Genomic DNA, 22142 nt, shown 5'->3' on the forward strand with positions numbered 1-22142 from the left:
TCACAGATGCTAATTAACACCCCCAAGGTGGTGCACCTCATGAGTTGAGGATCCAGGATTGACAGCTAGGTCTGCCTGCCCACGCTCTGTCCACTTAGCCTCACGCCCACTCGGAGCCCAGTGAGAAGGATGACAGCTAACTCCGCGGCTTACCCACAGCCCAGCAGGGGTGGAGGAAGAAGGGCAGAGGGATTCGGTGTCTCCTCTTCCCGCAGGAAGGGGTTCCTATTCTGCAGTTTTCTGTGATCCATCCACCCAAAGAGGAGTCCCCAGGGTCAGGACTCCAGCCACCTGCCCCCCTCCCACCCCTTGCGCCGCACACAGGCACTCCTCGAAGTCCAGGAGCTGTGCCACTCACTGCCTCTGGCTCTGGCTGTTTGGAGGAAGGCTGAAGTCAGAGGCAGGAAGTCAAGGAAAGGTTCTGCTATCTTATGCCCTGTGTGTTCCCTTGTCCCAAGCAGGGTCATCGGATCAGGCAAATAGCCGGGGTGCCTGGCCATCTGGTCACTACTGGGGCAGGACCTCTGGGCCTAGCAGGAGGGAAGAGGTTACACAGAGTCTTCATGGACAAAGAACACACACACACACACACACACACACACACACACACACACACACCCCGGGCCCTGACCTCGGCTAATAACTCTCTCCAGTGTCTATGGCCGGAGAGAGCTGATAGGCAGTGTCTGAGTTTAAGTTTCCCCGCAGCTGGGCCTTGGTGGGAGCTCCTGGCACACGGGCAGAGGTAAGTCCCCTCCTGCCCTGGCTTCTCTGACTTTGACAGCTGTCTCCTCCGCCCCAGAAAGGCTGCTGTGCTGGTGGGGACCCCCGGAGACACCCAGGGACCCTGATTTCAGAGGATCCCTTGAAAAACCTTCTTCCACTTGTGCTGGGTGGGGGGCCTCAGGAGACCTGCTCCTCGGAGATGCAGGCCATGCCAAACCCGGGACCCAGGAGACAGATGTGCATTCCCAGGGCAGCCCAGACAGACAGGCTGGAAAACATCAATGTCCTAGAGCCAGAGACTAGGGAGAAGTCTCTCTCTCTCTCTCTCTCTCTCTCTCTCTCTCTCTCTCTCTCTCTCTCTCTCTCTCGGCCAGAAAAGTTTCCTGCAGGAGGAAAAGCCTCCTTGGCTGCAGGTTTCTCTCAGGACCCAGGGAGCTGGCCCCCAGGAATCCTCTAGGAAGACAAGAGGCATCGGCTTCCACAAACGGCCCAAAAGTTCAGTCTTAAAAGTCCCCCAAACTTCCCCTCCCTCTTCCCCTCCTTCTTTTGTTCCCCACAGCATTGCCAACCAGGCAGCTCCAGCATTCCCACACCGGACCGTCCTCCCCCCACCCGAACCCCCGGCAGCTCGCGCCTCCTGGCCCGGCCGGCCCCCGCCGGCCCTCGCGCCCCGAAGGCCGCAGGAGGAGGGACGCCTACCCGCCTTGCAGGGGTCTTTGTAGTTCAGGGGCTCCGAGTCGTCCTCCTCGCCCAGGTCATAGGTGTAGTCGGCCAAATCCAGCGGGCGGCCGGGGCGCGGGAGCAGCAGCAGCCCGAGCAGCAGCGGCAGCGGCAGGCGGGCCACGCCGGGCATGCTGGCGGCGGCGGGCGCGGTGGCGGCGGCGGCGGCGGCGGCAGCGGGTCGCGCTCGGACGCGGGAGCGGGCGAGGGGAAGCGGAGCGCTGAAGGCGAGGGGGAGGCGCTCCCCTCCCCGCCCGCCGCTCTCCCCGCCCGCCGGCTCCCCCCGCACTCCCCACCTCTCCCCTTCCCTGCGCCCGCCGCCCTCCTTCCTGTCCCCCGCCCCTCGGCCGCCCGCTCCGGCCCGCTCCCTCCGCCAGCCTCTCGCTTGCTCCCTTCCCTTCTTTTTCTCCTTCCTTCTCTCCCTCCCTCCCTCCTTCACCCCCCCCCCCCCGCCTTTAGGGAAATGAGCTCGCTGGGGGGCGGGTTTTCGCCCGGAGTCCGGCCCCCTTGGGGCTGGGACCGCGAACCGCCGGCCGGCCCCGGCCCCGCGCCAGCCGGGGCGGGGAAGGCGAACAGCGGGCCCCCGCTGGGAAGGGGCTTGGGGGGCCGGCGCGGGCCGGGGAGGGGTGCGGGTCGGGGTGCCGGCGGCGGCCGCCCCCGCCAGCTGCCCTCTAGCGGCGCTTCTCCCGTGCGCGCCCGGCCCGAGCTGCTCACGGTGCGGGACACGTTGTCAGGTCGCTCGCGCCGCCTCTTCCTCGCTGTCCCTAGGTCTCTGCCCCTGCTTCTCAGCCTGCGCCTCTGGGTCCCTTCTCGGATCCTCGCTCTCTCCCATCTCGGTCCCTGTCCCTAGAGTTCTCGCTCGCCCTCCCTCGGGAGACACCACTGGAGGGCGCCTAAAGCCCGTGGATCGCTCCCCGGGGCCCCTCTTCCCCGCCGTCCTGGGACGGGGACTGGGAAAGCCCCCTTTGCTCCCCAAGGCCCTACCCTTCCCCCTAGCCCGCCCCCACCAAGAGCAGGACCAGGGCTGTGAGACTAGAGAGGAGGGACACCATTTATTTTTCAATCAGGCTGCTTTATTTTGTGTGATAGGTCCCCTGGCCCCTAGTAGCCACCTCTCCCCGCCTGGCTGCCACCTCTCCCTACAGCTCCTTACTCCAGGGCCAGTCCCTGTGGTGTAGCAGGAGCAGCTTCCTGCCTGCTTTTCCAAGACCCTTTGCTCGCGGATCTTTCCTGTCCCTTTTGGGGGTCCGCGGGCTCTGCAAAGCAAAGAAACCCTGTTTATTATGTGAGGGAGAGGGGTGGGGGGAGGGGGGCTGAGAATGTCTGTGGAATCTTCCCTCCCCTGATCTCCCTAAGTGACGGGCCTCAATGGATCCCCCTGTGCCAGGGCAGCTGACAAGGCGAGGTGGCCAAGCCTTCCTTTGGCACTGGTGCTCCGGTGGTCACACCTGCTCACCTGAGGGGCCTAGATGTAGTCGAGGGGCACCTCGCCACACAGGGTGCTCAGGGTGGGGCCGAGGAAGTCCAGGTTCCTGGAGGACGCCGAGCCAGGGTCATGACCCTCCGCCTGGCCCAGCTCAGAGTGGGGCACTGCAGGCTTGACCTGGAAAGAACACCTGATTTGGAGCCGGGCGTGGGAACTGAGTTGCTGTCTCACTCGAGGCCCTTCATGTGGGACCTCAGGTGTGTCCGGCGATCTCTCTGACCAGTAAAGAGGGGGCTGTACTGGAGTCAGAAGCCCCCAGGTGGTAGGTGGGTTCAGCAGCGTGGTGGTGGGTGGTGTGGCAGCAATGGGGAATAGGTAGGGAAGGTGTGATGCAGGTGAGTCTAGAGGGGGGCACTCACCTGGCAGCCTACCAGGAGTCGTGCTTTCCAGGTGACAAGTAGCCATCACCTAGGTGTTCCTCCCAGCAGTCCTGGGAGGGAGACAACCCGCTCCTCACCCTCGCACCCACCTGGAGGTTCTGGAGCTTCCTAGTGAGAGCCTCGAGGCCGGGGATGCTCTCTGGAGCCATCTTCATGATGTAGCAGCAGGTTCCCGGGGCTGGCTTGTAGGCAATCAGGAGCTGGGCACAGGAACCCAGAGTTCATTCAGGAAGGCCCTGCCTTGCTCACTCTCTAACCCTTCTCCTGGGTCCTCTCCCTCTAGGTGGGGCACAGGCAGGAGCCATGCTGAAAGCTGGGGTGCAGGCATACCCAGGGGAGGCAAAAGGGCTGGGGGCTGAGGAGAGATGGATTTGTTTGAAGTATCACAGCTGGATGGGTCTAGGGGAATCTTGTCATTGGTCCCCCAGGCCCAAGGTCAAGAGGTCCAGGCATACCCACCCGCTGGTAGTCATACACTACGATGCCAGTGGAGCCAATGGAGAAGGTGGCGGTGGTGCCGGCACGCTCACTCAGGGCCAGGCGTTGCTGGGCTTCCGGCCCCGCAATGCTCATCTCCAGGACCTGGGGGAGGGCATAGTGCTGCCTGGCATTCCTCTTTCCCCACTTGTCTCTTTGGTACTCGTGCCCATCCTCAGTCCTCTGTACTCCAACTAATTCCTCCTTCCCTGACAGCTCAGAGAGGCTGAGGGGAACCAGGTGCTGGAGGGACCAGGCCTCCCACCATGGGGCAGGGGCAGGGGCCTGGTGGAAAAGCCCAGGCCAGGTTTGCCACCCTGCTCCCACCTCTGTCCTTCCATGAAGTGTCCCTTGCCTTCTCCTGTCATTCCTCTTGGGCAGTTTGCTATCTGCCCATCCCGTCCCCACCCCCCCCCCCGGATCCCACCTGGCGGACATGTCCTATACTGGCTGCCCACCCCGTCCTGGGCCTGCTCACCATCTCAGTATGTTTCTGGCTCATGTGAAGACCCATGAGCAGGGCCCCTACAATCACCACGACGACAAGGACCACCACCACGACCACGATGAGAAGGCGTTTGAGGTGCACAGGGCAGCAGGGGATCCGGAACCGGCCCTGGGGGGCTGCTGAGTAGTCCTGATGTGGTAGGGCGGGGAGGAGACAGGTGTGAAATCATGAGGATGCCCCCTCTCCTCCCTGCACAGGTCGAACACCTTCCCACACCCTTCCAGGGCTGGGCCACCAATGCTATGAATGTGCAGAGGAGGGACGAGGAGATCAGAGAAGACTTCCTGGAAGAGGTGCCCTGGATTCCAATAAACTCATAGATGGTGAGAAGTGAGGTTTCGCTTGGAGAGACCCAGGAGAGCCTTTTCATCTCCTGCTGTTTCCTCCAGACCCCTGGCACCCCAGCCATGCCCAGTCCCTCTCCATTCCCCAAATAACCCATGTTCTCCCACACCTCCGTGCCTTTATAAATACCACCCTTCTTCCTGCAGTGCCTTCCTCCTTCTGCACCTGGGAGCTCCTATGTATTCTGGAGCCAGCTCGAATGCCATTTTCTCTGTGGAGCCTCAAGTGATGTCTCCCTACTCAGTGTCCTCTTCAGCTCTTTCCACTTATATTGGAATCACTAGCTGCCACGTCTGTCTCCCCCAGGGACTCTGTCTTTAGTGGTTGAAGTCCCTGCCCTAACTTAGCACAGTTCTAGCTTGATTGAGTACATGAATCTGGATGAGGAAACAGGTTGGAGGCGGCGGGGCCCACCACATACATGCACCCACACGTGCACACACACACATGATCACACTCACCGGCGGGCTCTCCATCAAGACCTCTTTGCTGCCCACATCCATCTTGCCGCAGGCACCTCTCCCTCCTCAACTCCCAGATGGGACTAGGGTCTTATATGTGCTGATAGGGAGAGGGGACAGAGGTGAAGGGCCGGCCCTCATCTGCCAGCCAAGTCCTTGGCTTTGAAGCCTGTTTGTTCCTGGCCCTCCAGCACCAAGGCCCCGATAAGCCAGCTGCAAGAGCGCCCAAGGGCCCTTGGCCCTGGCACATGAGTCCTCTTGGCCCCAGCAAGAGCAAAGCTGGGTGAGCTGAGCAAACTTGCCCTTGGGCAATCTGTGCCTCTCACGATGGGTGTCTTCCTGGCGTGCCTGCCTCTCTAGCTGGCACCTGCCCTTGAAGTCCCGTGGCTCCCACTGTTCTCCTGCCAGCTGAACCGCTCAGCAAGCCAAGAGTCTGCCGCAATGGGGAGTCCATCACTTTCCGCAACAGAATTTCCCCCAAGCAGGGATGAGCTCCAGGGTGGGGAGCGAGGAGTTAGTGCCTGTGGACCCAGAGGGGACACCGCTGAAGGAGGCATGGGTGTGGGGGCTCATGAATGGTCCATAAATTCTCTCGGAGCGTCAGATGTTCACGTGAAATACTCTACGTGCCTCCCTGTCACCCACACTTTGTGTCTAACCTCAGACTTGCCCCTAGCCATTCTTTTCTGAATTCTGAATACTCTGTCTCCTCTGGTGACAAATGCTTATGTACTAACCTGAGGATTTTCTTCTTTTTTTAAAAAAAAAATTTATTGATTTTTTTACAGAGAGGAAGGGAGAGGGATAGAGAGTTAGAAACATCGATGAGAGAGAAACATCAATCAGCTGCCTCCTGCACACCCCCTACTGGGGATGTGCCTGAAACCAAGGTACATGCCCCTGACTGGAATAGAACCCAGGACCCCTTAGTCTGCAGGCTGACACTCTATCCACTGAGCCAAACCGGCCAGGGCTAACCTGAGGATTTTCATTCTTTGCTATGGGTTAGTTTGTAAGCTGAAGGCTCTCCCCCCGCTCCTACCCCACCCCCGCTTTTATTTTACTTGCATTTATTTTATGCTAAATGTATTCCTGGGTCATAAGTTTTTGTTTCTTCAATTTCTTCTGGGATGTCTTTTTATTCTGTGCAACCTTCTCTAGCGGTTCAGGGACAGCTGCTCTTTTGCAGTAAGCTCATCTCACGGTGGCAGGGGGAGCTCGCCTAGGGGTTCCTCTGCCCAGGAGCTCTGTGAGGTCTGCACCCCCTCTTGGGGGCTTTGTTCACCTGGATGTGCTCAATGACCAGAGAATCTACTTCGAAGCCCTGCGGTTCAACATTACTCTTCATTTTTAAGCTTGTGCAATAAAAACTCAGTACTCCTTTTGGGCCACCGACCCTGTGTCCAGCCCACTGTTTGGATTGGACACACCTACCTACTCCAACATTATAACCACGGAATGGCACACACTGCTTCTGTCAAGTGACATCCTTCAGACACTTGATGGCTTTTTTTTTATTTTTTATTTTTATTTTATTTTTATTTTTATTTTTTTTACTTGATGGCTTTTTGAATATTCATACCCTTCTTGGTGGTGCGAGTAGTTTCGTGAGCATTTTAAAAGTGAACATGAATCCCTGGCCGGGTGGCTCAGTTGGTGGGAGCGTCATCCCATACACCAAAAAGGTTGCGGGTTTGATTCCCGGTCAGAGCACATACCTAGATTTCAGGTTTGATCCTGGTCGAGGGACGTATGATGGATCAATGTTTCTCTTTCCCTCTCTCTCTTCCTCCGCCCCCTCTCTCCCTGTCTCCCTTCCTCTCTAGCTAGAATCAATAAAAATGTATCTTTGGGTGAGGATTAAAAAATAAGTGACCATGGAGATGTGAACCTTTTTATTTGTGTGATTTAGTGGGGTCTTCTGTGTCAAGTGAATGGCGAGCCATCGTCATAGATCCAGCTGAAGGCTTTTGACAGCAGATTCCATGCCTGACACTGCCTTCTTCCGCCCAGACAGGCGTGCACAGGCTGGGTGTGGTGACTGATGGACTCAATCTCATCCTCGCATCAGCCCACTGGCTTGGTGCTGCCATTGCCCTTCCTCCCTGCACTCTTTTCATATCTTCTGATCCTAAATCTGCCCTGAGAACATTTCTCACTCAAATGGGATTCACTCTGTGGATCTTCCTCGTCTATGTTTCTTTATCTCTTGTTTCCTATTCTTTCCCCAAAGCCATCTCTGTTGCTTCATTGTGCTAAACCAAGTCTACTAATGGCGGCTGTTAGGGTCGCCAAAGGAGGAATGCACAAGGCCAAAAGGGGTAAAGAATTATGAGTTTATTAGGTCATCTGGATACCAGATGGACTGAGCCCCAAAATGGTGTCAGCCCCCAAAGACTGGGAGTCAGAGGTTTTTAAAGGACTCTAGGCGGGCTTTTTCTGGGCGGAGAATTCTCTGTGCAGGTCCAGGTTCTGGGAAACTCCGGAGGGGAGAGGTAATGGTCTTAGCAAGTGGAATGTGATCTAAGCAAGTGGAATGTCCATGGTGAAGTGGCCTAAAGGTCAGTTCCCAGGGGAGGGGGTATCGATTTGATTCTTTGATCAGACCTAACATTGGCATCCTTTCTCTCAGGTTGCCCTCTGCTGGCTGGGCCAGGGGTGCCCTAAGGCGCCTTCCCCTCTAAAGGTTCATGAGTGTGTAGGTCTGAGCCCACACCTTGCTCCTCTCTTGGTCTCACTCCCTTATCTTCCTTGTAATGTAACTCCAATAGTTCACCCCAATTTCTGACCTTTGCCTGGGGGCTTCCTCACACTTGGCCCTGCTGTTTGATCATGAGCAGACTCCCAACTCTCCAGCCCTGGCAGGTTCCTTGTCCCCACAAGGGTCTCCACTTCCCCTCGGGGGCCTTTAGCCTCCAGGTTGCACAACAGCATGGCATCTGAGCTGAGAGCCCCTGAGAAGCTGGGGTAGGAGGAAGAGAGAAGGAAGGAAGTGTTTGCTCCCACCACTCGCCTCACCCCCCAACTACTCCTTTAAATATTTGCCTAAGCCTCTAGCAGCAAGTGTCCTAGGAGGCAAGAAAGAGGGGGAGGGGGTCTGAGGGGAGCGGGGAGGATCCTCTCGACTGTGTGAGGCCTCAGCTGTGTGCAGGTGCCAGATGCAGGAGACAGCTGCCCGCAGTGCCCACCCCTGCCCACCCCAGGGCCCCTGCTCCCATCCCCAGTTGTCCTGGCAACACCGGGATTGATGGGCCGACTCATACATACTGGGCTGATGCCAGGTGGGCAGCGGGCCAGCGGGAGAGCCAAGGATAACTGCAAGCATCTTGGGGTCCCTGTGGGCATCTCTGGGGGCTGCCTAGCCCAGCTTTGGGGCTTGTTCTGAGCAGGTGCTGTGTGTAGGGCTTGCTATTATCACTGGATCAGGGAACCGGGGCTCTTTCTTGGAGAGAAGCCTCTGCACTTGGGGCCTCCAGTCTCCCCTGCAGGCTGCCCTCAGGCTGTACTTCTCATAAGCTTTACAGATTTTTCCTTCTTTTTCTCTCTCTGGGTTATTTATTTTTGCCTGTTTGGAGGTTGGTAAGGAAAGATGCCCTCCAGTTTCATGAGGCAAGTTCAGATGCTGGCACCAACTGGATGGAGGTCTTGGGCACCTTGGAGAAGGAAGGAGGGAGGGACCTTTAGCGGGGCATAGCTGTTCCCTGCCCCCCCCCCCCCCCCCCGCCCCAGCCCTCTGCTGTGGCCTTCTCATCTCTTGGCCTTTCCTTAGGCTGTTTCTCCCTCCTGGAAAGCTCACCCTCAATGCCTCTCCAACTCTCTGAATCCCGCCCACCCTCAAAGGCCAAGCAAGAAGCAATGGCACCCACGCTGTGACCTCACCGCCCCAGCCCATGGTGCCTCACTCCTCCTCCGAACCCTCCCAGCCTCCCCGCGGCACATTCACTTGCCCCTTAGCACGCACTGTTGTTGTCACCAGCTGTGCACCGATGTTCTCATCAGCTAAGTGGGTGCCTTTATCTCCCAACCTGGCTGCCAGCCATGTGACCAGCCCTGAGATCCGGTGTTCCTGAAGCTTCCTTGTACCTGCCGCAGGGCAAGCCAGGAGCAGGCACGCAGCCAACAGTCGATGATAAGACTGTCCTCACCAAACGTGAGGGGGTTCCTGGCAAGAGGTCAATAGTTCATTCCTTCAGTACGTGAAGGTCTCAGTGCCTCACTGACCAGCTCTCAGACCCTGAATGAGATGTTCTGCCTTCCTAGACTTTAGAGTGTTCATCTGTGAAATGGGACTAGTATGCCTCTCCTGTCCCCCTCTCCAAGCTGGTGTGAGAATACAATGACGCCATGGTGGGAAAATCCAATCGTCATGGTTACCATTATCTTTACCTCCCAGGGAGCCTCTTCTCACTAGATGAGAGTAGGACCCAGCCTCCCCCTTTCTGTGTGTCTCTGGGTTAAAGCCTCCGAGGGGAGGGCGGTGAGAGTGGAGAGCCCCATGGTAGCCACTCTCTGTGTGTGTGTCTCCCTTTTCCCTCTCCCAGCCGCTCAGCTGCAGGGGCCGAACAGGATTCACTCTGCTCTTTGTGTCCTGGGCAGAGCCGTGCCAGGGACAAGCAGGGGTGGCTGCCCAGCTGCCCCAGCCATCCGCCCCACCCCCATTGCTTGTCTTCCCAGAGCTGGCATGGGGAGGGCAGCATGGGCAGCTGGACAAGCAGTGGCAAGGGGGCATCAAAGGGTAAGGGCATCCCTGGCATGGACTTAAGCTCAGACCAGACAATCCCCCGCTGGCAGGGGCTGGGGACAGCCGGGGAAGCATCTTAAACCCAGTGATCCGATGTGGGAAGAGCAGACTGGGAGCCCCGCCACCTGACTTTCAGGCTCCCCTTGTCCTATACCTGGGAGTTCTTGGGACAGCCACCCCCAACATCACCACGTACACACACCCTGAGAGGTACCATGGTATAGAGCAGCAGTTCTCAATAGTTTTGGTTTCGGGACCCCTTAACACTCTTCAAAAGTATTGAGGACCCCAAAGAGCATTTGTGTATGTGGGTTATATGTATGGATATTTACCATATTGATATTTACTGAGACATTTAAAATATTTATTAATGAATTAAATTAAAATAGCAATAATAAATCCATTATATGTTATAACATAACATAAATTTTTAAATGAAATTAACCATTTAATAAAGCAATATATGTATATGTGTATATATATAGTGTGTGTATATGTATATATATATATATATATAGAGAGAGAGAGAGAGAGAGAGAGAGAGAGAGAGAAGAGTGTCATTGTTTTACATTTTTATAAATTTCTTTCATTTCTGGCTTAGTAGAAGATACATCAGTATCTTTGGAAAACTCCAGGGCACTTTGGGAGAGCATGAAGGTGAAAAGGGCAAGTAATGTCTTAACATTAGTAGGAAAATAGTTTTGACCTCAAACCGCCCCTGAAAGGTTCTCAGGGCCCCGGGGCCGCCTGGACCACACCTGGAATGGAAGAGTGACTGTGACCTCTGGAGCTGGGCGGAGCGGGTTAAACCCCTGCTCTGTGGCGTTCTTCTTCTGGTTCTATGCGCCTCGCTTTCTCTGTAAAAGGGGACTCACAGCAGCTATCTCGAAAGGTGGAGAGGGTTAAGTAAGTAGAGAACACAACACACTTTCCTTCTGGTTTGGGCCTCAGTTTCCTCATTTGTTACACAAAGGTCTGGACTGGAAAACTTCCAAGAGCCTCCCAGCTCCAACAGGCTGTGGTTGTGCAGTGAGAAATGTTCCAGAATTCCACACATTCCCACGCCAGCCCAGTGACGACATTCCCCTTCAGCTCACACAGACACAAAGGCGCATTCTGTGCATGAGCCGTGCAACTCCTGTGAACACAACACACGCCTGTCACCCATGACATGCCCATGTATCTGCTGAGAGCATTTGCCACAGAGGGTCAAGGCACACACCGGCGGCGACACAGAGGCACAGGGTTCCCTATGCGGAAATGCTCCCAAGGGGATCCGTGCACGTGCCTGCAGAGACAGGTGTGCGCACACGCACAGTCATGCAATCCTAGGATATATACATGGACACCTCGCACGCATGCCCTGGCGCACTGACGCTCTGGGTACCAGACACAAGCAGATGGCTCAGAGAGAGAGCCAGCAGGGTATGCAGCACAAAGCAGCCAGGGCCGCAACCACTCCCTTCTTTGGCTACTCCCAGCCGGGACTCCCCCTCCGCCCTGCGCGCCCCCGCCGCCGCCGCAGTCCGCGGCCGCCACAGCGCCTTCAGATCCGCTCTCCGCGAATCAATCCGAGTTGATTCTCGGGAGCGGAGCGAGCAGGGCTGGGGGAGTCCGCTCACCGCAGAGGCAGCCCGGCCCCTCGCTGCAGCAGGGGCTGCCGGTGGCCAGGGGGTGCCAGCCCGCAGGGTGGCAGAGAGCGGCGGGGCAGAGCAGCCGGTGGCCGGAGGCAGAGCTTGCAGGCAGCATGGCGGGGCTGCGCATCAGGCGGGGCTCCGGGCTCAGGCTGCTGGCGCTGTCTGCGCTTGGATTCTGCCTGATGCTGCAAGTCAGTGCCAAGAGGCCCCCCAAAACGCCCCCCTGTCCACCCAGCTGCTCTTGCACCAGGGACACGGCCTTCTGCGTGGACTCTAAGGCAGTGCCCAGGAACCTGCCGGCCGAGGTCATCTCTCTGTGAGTGCCCAGCCCTGGCCCAGGGGGTGGTGAGCCAAGAGGGGGAGGACGGCCAGGACCACTCTGGGAGTGGATGGGGAGAACCCCATTCCCCCTCTGCGGAGTGTGGGGACCAGGAGGACTCCAGGGTAACATCAAGACCGGAGACTCAAGGTATCAGCCAGGCAGGGACTTCTGCAGTCACGCAGGCTCAGCAGCCATGGCTGGGGAAAACAGGACTTCGTGGCCAAGAATGAATCATCACCACCGGCAGCATCAATGAGACCTACTGTGTGCAGGGCTCTGGACTTGGAGGGAGGGGGGTTGCCTGCCCCAGATTGTGGGCCCTTGCCTGTGATGTCACATCAAGGGCAGAAAGGCTTCTAGTGGGGGTTGCGGGGAGGGAAGCAGCAGGAGAGGGTTGGGAGGGAGATACACCCACACTGCACCCTGGCACGGGGCAGATGCCTGTCACTGGTCTCGCCAGCCACTCTGCACCCAGCCAGTGAGACTGTCACTTGCAGCAGTGGCCTCCTGGACCAGATCGGCTGTGTGGTCCTTGAGAGCAGGATGCTAATCCCTATTCCCATTCGAGGGCCCCATGGCTCAAGAGCACCCAGCACACTGTGGGTGTTTGGACGATCATGAGAAGGCTAATGGAACCTTCTTTTGGCTGAGGGGAGCTAAGCCTGGGGCCATTGGTGCTCAGGGGGGCAGTAGGGGAGGTCATGAAGAAGGCAGGCAGTGAGAAGGGGAGGACGGCCTCAGGTGGAGGACTGACTCAGGTGTCCCCTGCAGGACGCTGGTGAATGCTGCCTTCTCGGAGATCCAGGATGGAGCATTTTCCCACCTGCCGCTGCTGCAGTTCCTGTATGGACAGGGCCTTGTGGGAGGCGGGGGTGGCTTGGGGAGGGGCCGTGGAAGGGAACAGACAGATTCTGGACTAGGGAGAGCCCATGTGGGTAGCCTTTGGAAATTAAGATGCAGGCGTCCCTACTTTTGCCCTGATGGACATGCCGCAAGAGGTGGAGCCGCCTGGGGTCAGGAGGGTGGAGGAGCAGCGGTTGGGGAGGAGGGAAGGGATTGCATGCAAAAGCCAAGATGTGGGTATTTAGGGCCCAGTTAGGAATGGACTTGCCTCCTCTAGAGACCCAAAGGAACTGGGTGGCAGAGGGTGGACACTGCAGGGGAGAAGGGTCATCTTAGAGACAGGTGACCCTTGGGTTTGAAGAAAGAGCTGGGAGCTGAACTGAGGGAAGACTAGAGAGCCTGGAATTCTAAAAGGGTTGTTTACATTTGAAGCCCTAGTCACATGAGAGAGTACACTGGAGTTGCCCCACCTCCTTCTCACCATCGGCTCTAGAGGGACTGGACAGAGCCTGGGTGAGAGTGGGACACAGAGCAGAGATGCCGTGGGCTAGACCCAGCTTGCCAGGAAAGATCTGCCCTGACTGTTTTTACCCCGAGGGCCTTCAGGGACCCTGGGAGTTTCTGGGACCAGAACAGCTCCTGCCTGGTCTTCCTGCCCGGGCTGCTCTGGGCTTCTCTGCTGGGGTCCCCAGGGTGGGAGGCAGGGCAGCCAGGCCTTGAAGAAGCCCAGGGGTGAGGCAGCAGGCACACCCTTGGAAGCTCTAACTCCGCCTTTGTCTCTCCAGGTTACTCAATTCCAACAAGTTCACGCTGATCGGAGACAACGCCTTCACAGGACTGTCGCACCTGCAGTACCTGTGTGTGGGAAGGAAGGGGAAATGGAGAGTCGAAGGGAGGACGGGAAGGGCTTGGGCGGGCTCAGAGGGGAGGTTGAACGAGGAAGGCTGGGGGGCATTGAGAGCCCTTGAATCCACTGACTGCGGGACCGAGCAGAGCAGAGGTCACTGCATCCATCCCTCTGCCTGAATCGTCCTGCCTGGATGCCTCGTCACCACAGGCTTCATGTCTCCACATTAGGAATAAAAGCCTGTCTGAGGGCCATGGGCTGGCATCTAGGTGTAGGGAAATAGGCGGCGGTGGTGGGTGGGGGCCAGGGATCCTGAGTGATGGCTGAGACTATTCTCATTTCCTCCAGCTTCATTGAGAACAACGACATCTGGGCACTATCCAAGTTCACTTTCCGAGGACTCAAGTCTTTAACACACCTGTGAGTACATCCCACACATACTTTCATTCATCGGACCACAGCCGCCCCCCCGCCCCCCCTCCCATCTCTCTCTGTCTTGTGGCCTTTGGCCTCAGTCAACATCTTCAGGTGACCCACGGGTCTCTCTTGCAGCTCGCTGGCCAACAATAACCTGCAGACACTGCCTAGAGACATCTTTCGGCCCCTGGACATCCTGAGTGACTTGTAAGGCCTGAGTCCTAGCTCTTCCGACAGTGCCACAGAGGGGCATGTCCCGGGAGGGAGTGGTGTGGGAGCCAGCGTTGGGAAGATTATAAAGTCTTGAGAAGCTAGGAGGGCTTCGTTTGGGGCGGGGGGAGGGGGAGGCTGAGCAGCTGAGAGCCTGTCCTCTCTTTGTCCCCTCCATCACCCTCACGATCAGGGACCTGCGGGGCAACTCGCTCAACTGTGATTGCAAGGTGAAGTGGCTGGTGGAGTGGCTGGCACACACCAACACCACGGTGGCCCCCATCTATTGCGCCAGCCCGCCCCGCTTCCAGGAGCACAAAGTGCAGGATTTGCCACTGCGGGAGTTCGACTGCATCACCACAGGTAGGAGGTGCCCCTGCCTCTGGCCTCAGGCTGCGCCTCCCCAAGGGAGCTCCACAGGCATCACCTGAACCCCTAGCCCCCTGCCTTGCTCACTATGCAACCCTTATGATCCTACAAAAGTTTACTCTTCCCCACCCCAATCCCTGCAGACTTCGTGCTGTACCAGACCCTGTCCTTCCCAGCGGTGTCAGCTGAGCCCTTCTTTTACTCCAGCGACCTCTACGTGGCTCTGGCCCAGCCAGGTGCCAGCGCTTGCACTGTCCTCAAGTGGGACTATGTTGAACGGCAGCTTCGAGATTATGACAGAATCCCAGGTACCTGTGCCCAGCCTGGCTGTGCTGGCCCCAGCTAGGGAGAGCGGAGGTGGGGGTGGGAGGCTCCATTGTTCTTCTCCATTGAGTTCCTATAGGGAGAGGGATACATGAGACATGGCCTCGGCTCATAAGAATGTTCTAGTCTTTGGAGGGAGGCTGATACATACACAGATAATATCTATATAATATGCCGGTGCTAAGAGGAAGATATGAACACCATGCATTGGGAACACACAGGAGAGGCTTACCCTGGGCAATCAAGGAATGCTTCCTGGCGGAGGGGATGCCTACACTGAGTTTTGAGGGAGAGGGAGGAGTCAGAGGTGATGCCCAGGTGTCTGGCTTAAGTAAGTGGGTAGTGACAATGAACTAAAAAGGCAGAGATACTGAGTTTAAACTGAGTCTAGAATGCTGAGGGAGACTAAACTAGGAGAAAAAATGTGGGAAGGATGTTCTGGTAGAGGGAACAGCATGAGCAAAGTCAAGGTGTGCAACAGCTTATTGTGTGAGAGCAGGCTGATATAAGCAGCTTATATGACTGCAGCATAAGGTTCAAGGTGGACAGTGGCAGTCCTGAGAGAGATGAGGACAAGGTCAATGACAAGCTTTGAGAAAGTGTGTGAGCCAATCCAATCTATATTTTAGACAACTCTCTGTGAGCATTGTGGAGAGTGGCTAGGCATGGGACAAAACATGTGGGCAGACCAGTAGGGGGATCAGCTGGAGCCTGGACTGAGGCAGCAGTGGTGTCTCAGTTATATTTAACTGAGGATTATAGAAAAGAGAATTGAACTGACACAAGAGGAAACAGAAAATTTAAATTGCCCTATATCTATGAAAGAACTTGCAGTCATTATAGAAAACAACAACAAAACACCTCCCCCACAAGATCAAAATGGTTTCCCTGGTGAATCCTAGCAAACACTTAAGGAAGAAATAACACTAATCTTACACAAATTGTACTAGAAAGCAGAAAGGAGTGTTGACAGAACTTGGGAATTGATGAGTTGTGGGTGAATGAGGAACAAGGAAGTGTTGGGGAATGGCTCTCAGGTTTCTGGTTGGGGTGACTAGGTGAAGCCACAAATTGACATCAAGAACACAGAAGGAGGGGGAGGAGCAGGTTTAGGGGTAGATGTGGAGCTCAGTTTTGGCCAGCTAGAGTTTGAGGTGCTTGAGGGAGTTTGGGCAAGGAGAGTCTGAGCTGAGGTGGCTCAGGAGTGGGTGGTCAGGAGCTGGCAATCACCAGGAGCTGGGTGGGCAGACTAAGGCTGCAAGAGGGACTCAGTCACTGCCAGAGCCTGAGGCTCAGCATGGGATTCCCTTGGGGAGAGGTGGAGTGATGCGGGGAAGGAGAGTGCGTGAAAGCGATGACTTGAAACCCCTGGACAGGTGGGGAGCGTGGCCCATATGCTTTGGGTGCCTGGGAAGGGGTCGAATCAGTCTGGTTGAGCACAAGTACATTTGTGCTCATACATAAAAGCCTTTCAAAAAAGTGGGAGTTCTTGGGAGAATGTTCTTGAGCTATGGATGAGTTCAAACTCCCCCTCCTTCCCCAGCCTGGCCACTTGCCAGCGGGTGGCTTTGGACAAGTCAGACAGTGAGCCTCAGTTTCTTTCTGTGTGAAATGGCAAAATAACAGGGTGCATTTCAGAGTGATCAATTGGGTGCATTTCAGAGTGTTCATACTTAGCACAGTGACTGTACACAATATAAATTCAATAATTGACACTATGGTTAAACAGTCCATCAATATCTAGGAACACCTGTTTTGTGCTCCGTGTTAGTATATATTTGAGCCCTGGGGTCAAGGGTGGAAGGAGGGTGATGCTGACACTAACTGTTAGCTGTGAGGCGATTAGAGGAACTTCATGGGGAGGGACTGCTGTAGCAGAGGGACTTGGCCTCGGCCCAGGGTCGGTGGGGACTGACCCTCTTTTCTGAGGCTGGGCACGGGCACGAAGCTACCCGTGTTGCCTGACGCTGCTTCCCTGTGTCCCGGCAGCCCCCTCGGCCGTGCACTGCAAGCCCATGGTGGTGGACAGCCAGCTGTACGTGGTGGTGGCCCAGCTGTTTGGTGGTTCTTACATTTACCACTGGGACCCCAACACCACGCGCTTCACCAAGCTGCAGGACATCGACCCGCAGCGCGTGCGCAAGCCCAACGACCTGGAGGCCTTTCGCATCGACGGTGACTGGTACTTTGCCGTGGCTGACAGCTCCAAGGCGGGTGCCACCAGCCTCTACCGCTGGCACCAGAATGGCTTCTACTCCCACCAGGCCCTGCACGCCTGGCACCGTGATACCGACCTGGAGTTTGTGGATGGCGAGGGCAAGCCTCGGCTGATCGTGTCCAGCAGCTCCCAGGCACCGGTCATCTATCAGTGGAGTCGCACCCAGAAGCAGTTTGTGGCCCAGGGGGAGGTGACTCAGGTGCCCGATGCCCAGGCTGTGAAACACTTCCGTGCTGGGCGTGACAGCTACCTGTGCCTCAGCCGCTACATCGGGGACTCCAAGATCCTGCGCTGGGAGGGCACCCGCTTCTCGGAGGTGCAGGCCCTGCCCTCCCGCGGCTCGATGGCCCTGCAGCCCTTCCTTGTGGGTGGCCGCCGCTACCTGGCGCTGGGCAGCGACTTCTCCTTCACCCAGATTTACCAGTGGGACGAGGGGCGGGAGAAGTTTGTGCGGTTCCAGGAGCTGGCTGTGCAGGCCCCTCGGGCCTTCTGCTACGTGCTTGCCGGGGACGCCCAGCTGCTCCTGGCCCCCAGCTTCAAGGGACAGACGCTCGTGTACCGACACGTAGTGGTGGATCTTAGTGCCTAGCGGGGTGCCGAGGCCTCTGGATTGGAGGCGGAGGGGGGGCCTCTGTGTGAGCAGCGTGGGTGCCTGGCTGTGTGAAGACACATGTCGCTAACCCCATGCACACACACTCCTGGTGAGCGCGGGCACCACACGGACTGGCCCCGGGAGCCGATCATCATCGTAATTAGCATGAGGACTTGTATATGCACCTGGCAAGCCAGTTACTGGGACCCTCCCATCTGTGGACACCTGTGGATCCCACACCCCACCTGCAGGCCCCGCTGGATCTGCTGCCTTCCACAAGCTCCGGCCTGGGGAGGGGGAGGGGTGCTGGGAGGGAGGGTCTTGGGCTGATCCTTCTGACCCTCTGGTCTCTCCTGTTGGTGCTCCAGGCGTCTGTTTAACCTGCTCATGCCCCACATTGCAGCCACAACGACACCCTTTCTACTGCGGGTACACTCACCCACCCTCCCCGCCTCCTGCATGTACATGTGGGGTCTGGCCCACACCCTCAGCCACACGCACACACACCTGTCCACACCCCTGTTTCCCTGTGCACACATGCAGACCCAGCCCTGCCAAAAGGAACCCGGCCTGCCTCCATTACCTCCTCTCTTCTTGGAGAGGGCACAGGACCGTCCTCCTCTGCTCATCGCTGCTGTGCCCACCCTGCGGCTGATAAGGATGGGAATGGTGGTGCCCAGAGGGGGACCTCCTGGGGGCAAAGCCCCTTTGCCCAAAGCAATAACAACAACTCTAGCAACCCCTGACTTCTTCCCTCCCAGTGCTGGCTCTTTTCTCACTGGGGTTTTCTTCTCTGACCCTGTCACCTTGGAGGGCAGACTACCCAGACAAAAGCCTTCCTGCTTTTCTTTCCTGTAGCTGCCCCAGCCTCAGACATTCACCCTGCCCCCAGGTTCAGCCCCTCCTTTGCGACGTGGACCCTGAGCTGTGGCTGGATCCTTTGTCTAGGACCCAGAGCTGGCCAGGCCAGGGACCCTGCAAGCACTCCAGTCATCTGGGCAGGTTCCAGGAGTAGAGCCGGGCTGGAGAGCATCTTGGGGGCTCTGGCCACAGATGCACACCCCAGGGGCACTGCCTTTCAGGGCAAACTGGGTGGTAGAGGTTTGAGGGCCTGTGGAGTGGCACCTGGGAGCCAAGCTTCTGCTGCCCCCTGCTGTGTGCTGGGGATAGAGCTGTGAGGCAGTGTGCTGGGGATAGACAGTAGGAGGCGGTGGAGAAGGCACGGGGAGGGGCTGCTGGTGGCAGGATGCCGGGGCTGGGGGGTACTTGGGGCAATGCTATAATTCACTTGCTTCAAATAAAAAGTTCCCACCCCATTGCCAGCTTTCAGGTGTCCAGCGGCAACGGTCAGCAGCAGCTGTTTCATCAAGAACACTGCATGTTGTCTGTCCCTCCTGCCCGCAGGGGCCGGCATCAGCTTTCAGACCCTGTTCCTCCCTGCTCCCTTCCCTCTGAGGAGTGAGTGGGCACCCCCCCCCCCTCCCCGGGATGCTGGTGCTGGGGTCAGGAGCTCCTGGTGATGACACTCCGGTGCTGGGTGAGTGTGACCGGTCTCCACCACCTGGGGCTGACTCATGGCCCCGAGTGTTCCTTCCTGGAGATCACAGTCTTGGGGTCACGGGAGTCTACCCCTCTGTCAGGTGAATTCCAACCAACATGACCGAAAACAAGCTCAGCGGTCCCTCCCCTCCCCACTCCCTCTGGGCAAGTGTCTGTCATCACTGCCACCCTCTGCCCTGGGTGAGAGATTTCAAGCAAGTGAACTGGTTTCCTGGAGCCTGAGCTGCTTCTGCAACACAGAACATGAACCTGACTTTGTCCCATCCTGATTTGGCCACTTACCAGCTGGGTGACCTCAACCACGTCATTTAGCCTATTTGTCTTTGTCTCCTTTTTGTAAAATGGGGAGAGTCATAATACCTACCTGACAGGGTTTGTGTGAAATGTAAATGCTTTCACTCTACACTGAGTGGCCAGGTTATTATGATCTCTGAACGCATAACAATCTGGCCACTCAGTGTATATTCTATATAATTAAAGGCTAATATGCAAATTGTCCCCTCGACCAGGAGTTCGACCAGCAGACAGGCCAGCCAACCGCCATGTCCCCTCCCCCTGGCCAGGCTGGCCGGACCCACCCATGCATGAATTCATGCACCAGGCCTCTAATACACACACACACGCACGCGCACACACACACACACACACACACACACACACACACTCTGAGTGGCCAGATTATTATGCATTCAGAAATCATAATAATCTGGCCACTCAGTGTATAGTCTATTAATATATGCAAGGCCCTTCGAAGAGTGTGTCTGCCACAGAAGTATAATTTTATTAGCCTGTAGGACTGTATGAGACCCAGGTGGCTCAGAGAGGCTGCTTTGTGGGAGGAGAAGTGTGCCTTTTGGAGAGAACTGATATCCTTGGTCTCAAGACCCCTGTGCCCTACATCTTACCTGTAGCCAACCCTGCCCCTGACCACTCCTCACCACGGGGAATCTCATAGGTGATATGTGTGGGTTTCCACCTCCTCAAACCACACTCATGTGCTTCTGGCTTAGGAGGCACCCCTCAGGTCCCCCAGCCACACAGCCCAGGGAACGCTGGTCCTGGATTTTCATATGGGGAACGGGCCCTCATGTTGTGCAAGCACAGGTTGCCAGGCAGAGTGCACTGAGTCTCCCAGACCCGTTGGCACTCTGTTGCCCAGTAGGAAGATAAACATCACTCTGGCGGTCATTCCCCTGATCCCCCAGGGCTCCTCCCAAAGATGGAGACACTTTCCTCCCTGAAAGCCCTGCTCTCTACACCTGCCCTGGGGGTCATCTGTGTGTCCAGAGAGCTGCTTAGCAACCCAGTGTAACTGGGTGATTGTGTCAACAGCTCAGGACCAAAGGCCGTGAGAGGCAGAGTCCACTTGCTCTGCCAAAGCTGAGGAAGGTGACACCCCCTGCCAGCCTCAGGCCCCTCCACGCGGAGCCCTGCTCTCAGCAGCAGACTTCTCACATCTTGTCCCTTAGACTTCCCAAGCACAGTCATGGGGACCAGGCGTCTCCCTGTGAGAGACCGTCCCAGCTGGCGGGGCTTAGGGTGGGCACAGGGGAGCTCCTCCCCAGCGAATGGGGGTAGAGAGAAGCCTGTGCTGCTGAGGTCACATGCGTGACTCTGGAAGACAGCTGGTGGGAGAAGGCTGTGGCTCCATGGGTACCAGAGAACCTGAGATTCACATGTGCGCAGTCAGCCAGGCACCCTTACCTCCCCAAGCATGGACACCTCTTCCCGCTTCTGCAACCCACCCCCACCCCACTCCTCCTGAGCCGGCCCCCTATTGAGTCAGTCACCTCTTTCTTCTCCAAGGACTCTGCCTAGAGATGGAGGGTGAGATGCCAGCCCTCGGCATTTCTCATTCCTCCAGTGCAGGGTGGGAACTAGGCCCAGGGTGAGGGGGTGGTTAGGCGCAGGAGGCAGCAGGGCCTGGGGGGAGCTTCTCCTGTGGGCCGGTTTCACGGTTCGCTCTCACTCCCAGCAACACCAATAAAAGTGATGATAATAATTAAGTATAATCACAATATGTTTTTATTGATTTATTCCCAAGTAGCCTACTTTCCCTGGCCCCCATCATTACCTATTTCATCCTTTCAAGGGGGTGGTGGGCGGTAAATGTGGCTCTAATAAAAAGTAATAGCTGCCCGTTCCCCACCCCCGCAGCTCTGCGGTCCCTCAGCTCAGCCCTGAGGCAGAGGGGACGCTGCAGTGTGGGAGGGTGCTGTGCAGAGGGGGAAGGAGGCACTAAGCAGGAGAGGCACAGCCAGTGTAACCCCATGTGGAAAGTCGTAGAAGCAGCGGAGTTTGCCTTCTCTTTGGAGCCTTTCGCCTTCTTCCAGGTATACACCTCCCTCCCAGAGCAGCGTCTTCATTCCCAGTCCCCTGCCAAAGCCATCTGTGTGAGCCTGATCAAGCCAAGCATGTATCCACCTGCCGTCAGAGGATGGCTGTTGCTGTCGTTTTAAAAAAGGATCTTTGTGAAGATCAAGACCCTACATACAAAAAATGCACTACAAAATGGCAATCGGTGATATTATTAAGCTCCCAGGGATGTTTGTATTCTTGGCTCAGAGGAAGAGGTGGAATTTCGAACTTCTGGTGAAGGCATGGGGGCCGGGGACTCTGCCCAGAATCCCTCGCCGGCAGCCTGCCCAGCGCTGGGCTCTGGCAAAGCACCCAGACAGAAGTCAGCTCCCCGAGCCCGGAGCCCGCTCTTCCCGGGGAGGCGGGTGCGGGTGACGAGTCCCTGGGGTCCCCTCTGCCATGTCCGCCCCACGTTCCCTCTAGTCAGCTCGGCGTCTTTGAGGCCATCCCGAGCTCTTGTCCCAGCGAAGTAAGACCCGGATTTGCCGGCGCTCGACAAGCCTCCTGCACCCATCTCCAGCCCGTTCGCATTTTACAGAGGGGAAGACGAGGCCAAGGGGGAGCCAGTGATGAGCCCCGAAACTCTGGAGTCCAAACCTCC

General features: G+C 56.9%; 3 protein-coding genes across 6 annotated transcripts in view; 1 reads left to right on the forward strand and 2 right to left on the reverse strand.

Annotated features, from left to right (window-relative positions):
• The window catches only part of BMP1 (bone morphogenetic protein 1), a 40046-nt gene extending 37861 nt beyond the window's left edge, over positions 1-2185 (reverse strand). For 3 of the 4 annotated variants that reach the window (XM_054717226.1, XM_054717224.1, XM_054717227.1), the window contains exon 1: positions 1426-1834. In XM_054717226.1, the coding sequence (XP_054573201.1) occupies positions 1426-1579 (154 nt within the window). In that variant the 5' untranslated portion in view covers positions 1580-1834. Of the gene's footprint in view, positions 1-1425; positions 1835-2160 lie in introns of those variants that run through there. The other variant, XM_054717225.1, reaches the window with a different exon arrangement.
• Positions 2186-2518: 333 nt separating this feature from the next.
• SFTPC (surfactant protein C) lies at positions 2519-5218 on the reverse strand. Its single transcript, XM_008151496.3, has 6 exons — positions 5104-5218; positions 4268-4426; positions 3772-3894; positions 3402-3512; positions 2903-3049; positions 2519-2702 (listed from the first exon to the last, which is right to left on the reverse strand). The coding sequence occupies exons 1-5, from the start codon at positions 5143-5145 to the stop codon at positions 2912-2914; spliced, it is 573 nt and encodes a 190-aa protein (XP_008149718.1). The 5' UTR covers positions 5146-5218; the 3' UTR covers positions 2519-2702; positions 2903-2911.
• A 6199-nt stretch (positions 5219-11417) lies between these two features.
• On the forward strand, positions 11418-17916 carry LGI3 (leucine rich repeat LGI family member 3). Its single transcript, XM_008151498.3, has 8 exons — positions 11418-11797; positions 12575-12646; positions 13432-13503; positions 13842-13913; positions 14046-14117; positions 14314-14483; positions 14633-14797; positions 16803-17916. Exons 1-8 carry the CDS (start codon positions 11592-11594, stop codon positions 17618-17620), a joined length of 1647 nt encoding a protein of 548 aa, XP_008149720.1. The 5' UTR covers positions 11418-11591; the 3' UTR covers positions 17621-17916.
• Positions 17917-22142: the final 4226 nt, after the last annotated feature.

This window comes from Eptesicus fuscus, chromosome 6 (assembly GCF_027574615.1).
Source record: "Eptesicus fuscus isolate TK198812 chromosome 6, DD_ASM_mEF_20220401, whole genome shotgun sequence".
Classification (NCBI taxonomy): domain Eukaryota; kingdom Metazoa; phylum Chordata; class Mammalia; order Chiroptera; family Vespertilionidae; genus Eptesicus; species Eptesicus fuscus.

What these genes read in the sequence shown, in the direction of transcription:
- SFTPC (XM_008151496.3), bottom strand. Translation starts at nt 5,145, where the DNA reads ATGGATGTGGGCAGCAAAGAGGTCTTGATGGAGAGCCCGCCG. An exon ending in TCTTGATGGAGAGCCCGCCG is followed by an intron (nt 4,427 to 5,103) that starts GTGAGTGTGATC and finishes CTACCACATCAG; the next exon opens with GACTACTCAGCAGCCCCCCA. An exon ending in GCCAGAAACATACTGAGATG is followed by an intron (nt 3,895 to 4,267) that starts GTGAGCAGGCCC and finishes GCCCTCCCCCAG; the next exon opens with GTCCTGGAGATGAGCATTGC.
- LGI3 (XM_008151498.3), top strand. Translation starts at nt 11,592, where the DNA reads ATGGCGGGGCTGCGCATCAGGCGGGGCTCCGGGCTCAGGCTGCTGGCG. An exon ending in CTGGACATCCTGAGTGACTT is followed by an intron (nt 14,118 to 14,313) that starts GTAAGGCCTGAG and finishes CCTCACGATCAG; the next exon opens with GGACCTGCGGGGCAACTCGC. An exon ending in AGATTATGACAGAATCCCAG is followed by an intron (nt 14,798 to 16,802) that starts GTACCTGTGCCC and finishes GTGTCCCGGCAG; the next exon opens with CCCCCTCGGCCGTGCACTGC.